Source organism: Pan troglodytes, chromosome 12 (assembly GCF_028858775.2).
Source record: "Pan troglodytes isolate AG18354 chromosome 12, NHGRI_mPanTro3-v2.0_pri, whole genome shotgun sequence".
In the NCBI taxonomy this organism is placed as follows: Eukaryota; Metazoa; Chordata; class Mammalia; order Primates; family Hominidae; genus Pan; species Pan troglodytes.
The window spans coordinates 26954566-26960721 of record NC_072410.2 but is presented as its reverse complement, the minus strand read 5'-3'; the positions used below and the strand labels follow the sequence as shown (position 1 = coordinate 26960721).

The following is a 6156-nucleotide window of genomic DNA, read 5'->3' as shown; positions in this document are numbered from 1 at the left end:
GGGCCTGGACAGGTGCCTGAGACTCCGCCCCCCAGTTCCTCATCTGAGAACTGAAAGAGACAGCAAAATGGGGACGAGCCAAGCACAGGTCCTGCCACACAGGTCAGCGGATGTTTCCTGAATGTGGGCCTGTTATTCCTTGAGTTCGGATGCAATTCCTTCAGTGTGAAAGTGTGGCATGATGGGCAACCTGGGTCTAGATCTAGATCCAGCTCAGCCAGCTGTGTCTGTGTGACGCCCTCTGAGGCAATTCAACTCCTCTCTCTGGGCCCCAGTCTTTTCCTTCATACAATTCAGCGGTTGGACTGAGCTGTCAGGAATGGAAAGCCTGGGACACACCTGCCATCAATTACATATTCTGTGGCAGTGACAGACATGAACAATCAATCACAGCATAGTCACCTGCTGAATCCATCCACATGCAGTTTCAGGATCTTCAGATACCCAGCGCCACTGAATGAGAGCTGGCTGAAGAGATGGAATCACAATTCTTCATCACCTGAATTTCATAGTTTTGTGATTTCAAGACCTAGAGAGGTCACTTTAAGTCTCAATTTCGTTTTTTGTAAAATGATCATTCTCAGCAAGGTTGTGAGGATTAATGAGATAATGTATTCAAAATGGGCTTGCAAACAGTCCTGCTCTAGGAGGGGTACCTTTCCACCACCATTTCCAGAGTCGGGGCAGGGTTCTCTACTCCCAGGCTCAAGGGCCTGCCCCTTGCAGACGCTTAAGCACTGGGGGACAATGTGGTCAGCAGAAAGAGCCTGGGCCTGGATGACCTCAAACAGGTCATTACAGCTTTCTCAGCCTGCATTTCTCTAGTATAAAAGGGGCTGATACTTACCTTACAGTCAAGCATAAGGATTAAATGAGGTCATCAGACAAAACCAGAAGAGCCTGGATCAGTAAAAGGGAGTCAGTGAACCATCCTCATCACCCATATCAGGCCTCTGGGTGTCAGCAGTGGGTGCTTCGGCAGGTGTGGGAAGCTGAGAGCAGGGCAGGGCATGTCTTTCTTGTTAAGTCCTCAGCAAAGCCCATGTCCCCGTGTCTGTCAGTGATGGTGGGTACACTGGAGGTCTCGCTGGTTGTCCCTAGCAGAAGCATGGCCCACGCCAGTATGGAGGTGGTGAGAGTGAAGATTCTGGGCCAATGTGGAAGTAGAGGGGTGGCCTCACACTGAGGACCCTGGGGCTTCACGTGTCCTCCTTCCTCCCTCCCCTCCCTGGGCTGGCCACTGGCACTGGCCCTGCCCACGGCCTCCTGCTGCCAGCCTGCCATCTGCCCCCCTGCCCATGGGAGCAGGCCCACCTGGTTCAGGCTCCAGGGACTGCCCACTCTGTGGCCACTAAGTAGGGCAGGAAGGCTGTGGCACCAGACCACCCGGGGCTAGCTTGGGGCTGTTTTCAAACCCAGTCACAAATCCACCAATCACATCCTTTACACATGCCCTTCCCCCTACCCAAAACACCCTCCCATCTTGCTTCTTGGTGTACTCCTGCTCTTCCTCCAAGACCCAACCCAAAGGCCACCTCCTCCAGAAAACCCTCCCTTTTTTTCCCTCCCAGGGAGCCAGTCTCAGGCTCCTCCAGCCACCCTCACCCATTGGCTTGTGATGATGAGTAAGGATGCTTTGTGGACAAAGGCGGGTAGGAAGGGCAGGGGCTTGGGGGAACCAGCCAGCCACATCTGGGGGAGGAGAGGACTACTGGCCCTGGGAGGGAGCCCCAGGTCATTGGGCCAGCACCCAGAGTCTGCTGTGCCAGCAGCTGAGGAATAACTGCTCCAGGCAGCCTTTGGGCAACAAGGACACCACTTACTTATTACAAAATATCCTTTATTGATAAAATAGCTCAGAGTTTAAAAAAAAACAACACCACCTGCATGTCGCAATAAGAGGTCACAGGCAAGAACACTGGGGGTCCCATGGGGCGCACACAAGACCGGCCAGCAGAGGGTCACAGTCAGTCCCTCTCTTGGCCCAGCTCCCCACCACATCCCAGGGCAATACTCTGGCCTCAACAACCCACTGAGGACCAAGCTGGGAAGCCTCCCACACCCCAGGAAGGACTCTTTTTGGTCCCCTCCATTCTCTCTACACCCAGAAAACTCCCTCGGTGCCCTTCCAAATCTAGCAGGTCCATCTGGCCCATTCCCCCGACACCTGCCAAGCTAAGATGCCTACTGGCCCAATGTTGAAGCCAGGCCCTCTCCAAGGGAAGGCCGAAAAACCTCCTTTCCACACTTCCAACTGTTCTGGGTGCCAGGTTTTGGGGTGGGACTGAGAACCAGGAAGCAGGGGTCCTCAATGCACAGCCCCATCAGCATTGCGGGGAACAGCGTGGCTGGGTCCGAGGCAGTTCACAAGCACCCACCTGGGGGGATCAGTTGTGGTTCACAAGGACTCATTTGGGGCTTGGAGACCTGGCCGGGCACTCCAGTGGGAGGCTCCCCTAGGGGCGCACCAGGCTGTCATGCCAGTACCCCACCTGGGGGCGCTGCCACCTGTCACAGGCTCTCATCTTAGACTGTTGCCGAGGTGTGGATATTTTGGGCTGTCTTGGGGAGACAATTTGCCTCCTTGATGACAAAAGACTTATCCCCCACTGGGGAGACCCAAGCCACTAAAAACCCTCTTGGTGTTGCCGGTGAAATGTCGAAACGTTGTCATGTAGCATAATAACTCAGACCTTTGCAGCCAGAAGAACACATTCTCAAAGAGATCCTTTAACTTGAAATAGTGATTCTGTCTGCCACTCCCGGCTTCCAGTTCGGGGTAGGAATTCACACACCCCAGGGACAGAACAAAAGTCTACAGGAAGACAGGTGGTGGTAAACACAGAGGAAAGGGATTTTTATATCACCATATAATCACATTTTTGGTTCTCTAGTGTGTTCCCCCACAGAGCTCAAAGCTTTCTGCAAAGCCTTTCATCTCCCTGCAGCAAGTAGGCGGTGAGCTATTGTCGCCCCGATTTTTGCAGGGGGTGAATGCCAGTGATCGGGGATCTCCCGTCGAGGCAGAGACCAGGCCTCCAAGACCGCCCCAGCGAGGCATCCACGTGGCCACCCACCTACCGAAGGGGTGCTGGGTAAGGAAGCCGATCCATTGTTCTGGCTTTCAAAGGAACCACAGATCCCAAAACAGGCAAAGGGGGAAAGGAGGGCCCAGAGACGATGCCACCCCATAAGCCCCCATCCCAGCGCCTGCCAGGGACCGCGAGTGCCTAGCGTGGGTGATCAGTCTTCGTTTCTTCCTCCCCCTCAGCAGCAGGCCCCACTGGGAAAAGTGGAAGGCTGGCTCCGTGCTCTTTGTGGGTCGGGGGGGAGATGAAAAAGAAACGAAAACACCACAAGCAAGTGACCTGCCAGGAACACAAGGTCCTCAAGAAAGGGAAGCCCAGACATTGGTCTGGAGAGCATGGGGCTCTGGGAAGAAAGTGCTCTCTCTTCTCCTGGTCTTGGCTATGTTCCAGAGGATTTGAACTACCTCCATCGGCCTGTGCTCAGGGAGAGGGTGGAGAAGGGGTCCCCCACAGCTAAGCCGGCAAGGGGAGGCTTCACTGGGACCCTTGCTAGCAGCCCCCCTGCCCACCCCTCCCAAGGGGTTCCTAAGATGAGGCCTACAGGATCTGGGCAGGGAGCAGAAAGCCCAGGGGAGGCAGCCACACACAGCAGGGCAAGAAGCAGGGTGGCCCCGGCGCCACCGCACCAACCCCACAGGGGCAGCGCAGGCGGGCTCACCAGGCCGTCTGGGTCCACGGGCGGCACAGGATCCTCCGGAAGGCACGGCGGAAGTCCTGGTTGAAGATGGTGTAGATAACAGGGTTCAGTGAGCTGTTGCAGTAGCCGATCCAGAAGAAGAACTGGAAGAGGCCATGGGGCACCTTGCAGTGCTTCGGGCAGATGGCGCCCAGGCTGTAGCTGAAGAAGAAGGGGAACCAGCAGAGCACAAAAACGCCAATGACCACAGCCAGCACGAAGGTGAAGCGCTTCTCCCGGGTCAGCTGCGCCCGTCGACGCCACCACTGCCCACCTATAGCACCCACGCCCCTGCCCAGGAGCACCTGGCCACGTAGGGTGGCCAGCACCCGGGAGCCCTGTGGCTGCTGCAGCGGGGGGCTGCAAGCTGAGGCCGGAGACACTGGCACTGCCTGGGGTTCACACTCTTCCTCCTCCTCCTCTTCCTCCTCTTCAGCTTCATCCTCTGGAGATGCCCCACAAACATCCTCCTTCTGGCCCTGGCGTGAGTTGGGAAGGGCAGCCCAACTGGGTGGCAAGGCCCGGGTCCCAGTATCTTCAGGGGTCTCCCCCTCCTCCTTCTCCCCAGTGGACTTCGAGTGTCCGTTGACCTCTCTGGCAGAAGCCAGAGAGGCCAGGGCTGGCAGTTTGGCTGAGGCCAAAGCCCCACCATGGTCGGGTCGGGGCTGCTTGGACTCACCCTGCCCAGGCCCCCCCTTGGCCCTGGGACCTCTGCGGTTGCTGCGTTTGGCGATCAGGTAGATGCGCAGGTAGACAAGGATCATGATGAGGCAAGGAGCAAAGAAAGATCCGATGCTGGAGGCCAGGATGTACCAGGCCTCCTGGTTGAGCTTGCACTGGGGGCGCCCGCGCGGCTGGGGGCCCTGGTCGCCCTTGTAGATGAGGGGCGGCAGCGAGATGACGGCGGCGATGAGCCACACAGTGAGGATGATGCACTTGATGCGGCGCGGGGTGCGCTTAGAGTTGTACTCCAGCGCGCGGCTCACGGCCCAGTAGCGGTCCAGGCTGATGGCGCACAGGTGCACGATGGACGAGGTGCAGAAGAGCACGTCGAGCGCCAGGTACACCTCGCACCACGTGCGCCGGAAGTACCAGTAGCCCAGCAGCTCGTTGGCCAGCGAGAAAGGGATGATGAGCGTGGCCACCAGGATGTCGGCGGCGGCCAGCGACACCAGGAACAGGTTCTGAGGGGCGCGCAGCGAGCGGCTGGTCAACACAGCCAGGATGACCAGAGCGTTGCCGAAGATGGTAAAGAGAATGAGGAAGGTGATGGCCGCCGCTATGGCCGCCGTGGCCTGCACGGAGTAGGGGTCCTGGTGGTCCATGGCGGGGCGGGAGGTGGGCAGAGGGAGCGCTGCCCGCCCAGTGCGCACCGTGGACGACAGCGCTGCCCGGCTCGGCTAGACAAGAGCGTCGCCCCTCCGGCGGCGCCGAGGGCGCTGGAGCCCCATGGCCTGGACGAGCGGGGCCTAGGAGGTCGGGAACACCCAGGACCAGCAGCCGCCCTCCTACATCCTCCTCCACCGGCGCCCGGGGTCCCTGCCGTCCGCCCCAGAGAAGTTTCCCAAGTTGTCCCGCCGCCGTCCCCGTCCCGCCCGGGACCGGAGAAAGTCGCGCCCTCCCGCCACGCGGATGCCGGACGCTCTGGGGGCGCGGGCCGGGCTGGGCCGGTTCTTAAAGGAGGCGCGGAGGACCCTGCGCCCGCTCAGCTCGCAGGCTTTCGCCCCAGCCGCGCCTGCAGGGGAGTGGGGAGCGGGGAGCGCGGCTGGAGGAAGGCGGAGACTGGAGGCGGGCGCGGGAGCGGGCGGGAGGCGGGGCGGTGGGCGGACCGAGGTGGGCTGAAGGTGCGCTTCGCGGGAGGCGTGAGCCCGGGACTTCCCGCGCCCGGACCCCGCCCAGCGCCTCTACCTGCCTTCCTCCCGGCGGCCGCGCCTCGGGAGAGCGGAGGGGCCCGGCGGCCGGGGTCTCCGGCCCCCAGGCAGGACGCGCGCAGCTATGGAGGGGTCGGTGGGTGCCGGGAGCCGGGACGCGGAGCTAGCGCGCGGGCCGGCACCGGGACGGGACCCTTCTCCCGGGGGAACCGGGCTGGGCCCGGTGCCGGTGCGCCCTGCTCTCCCTTCCGCCGCTCGGGAGCCCGCAGGGAGGGCAGGGCGGGCGTGGGGCTGGGGCGCCGGGTCGCAATACACCACAACCCCGCCCGGCTCGGCCGTGGAGACGCCCTGCGGAGAGGTAGGGGAGCGGGGAGCGGGGAGCGGGGAGCCGGTCCCGACCCTTTCCCAGGCGCTACCCCTCGCGGACCAGCTCCGTCGGGCCAGCGCCGCGCGAGGAGGGCGCGTCCCGGCCTGCGAGCGCCCCCTGCTGCCGCCCGCGGGCCCAGCCCGTCAGCGGCAG

General features: G+C 61.1%; 1 protein-coding gene across 1 annotated transcript; it reads right to left on the bottom strand.

Moving 5' to 3' along the window:
- Positions 1–1823: 1823 nt before the first annotated feature.
- On the bottom strand, positions 1824–5945 carry ADRA2B (adrenoceptor alpha 2B). The gene has a single exon (XM_016948969.4). It carries the CDS (start codon positions 5088–5090, stop codon positions 3744–3746), a length of 1347 nt encoding a protein of 448 aa, XP_016804458.1. The 5' UTR covers positions 5091–5945; the 3' UTR covers positions 1824–3743.
- Between the last annotated feature and the right edge of the window lie 211 nt (positions 5946–6156).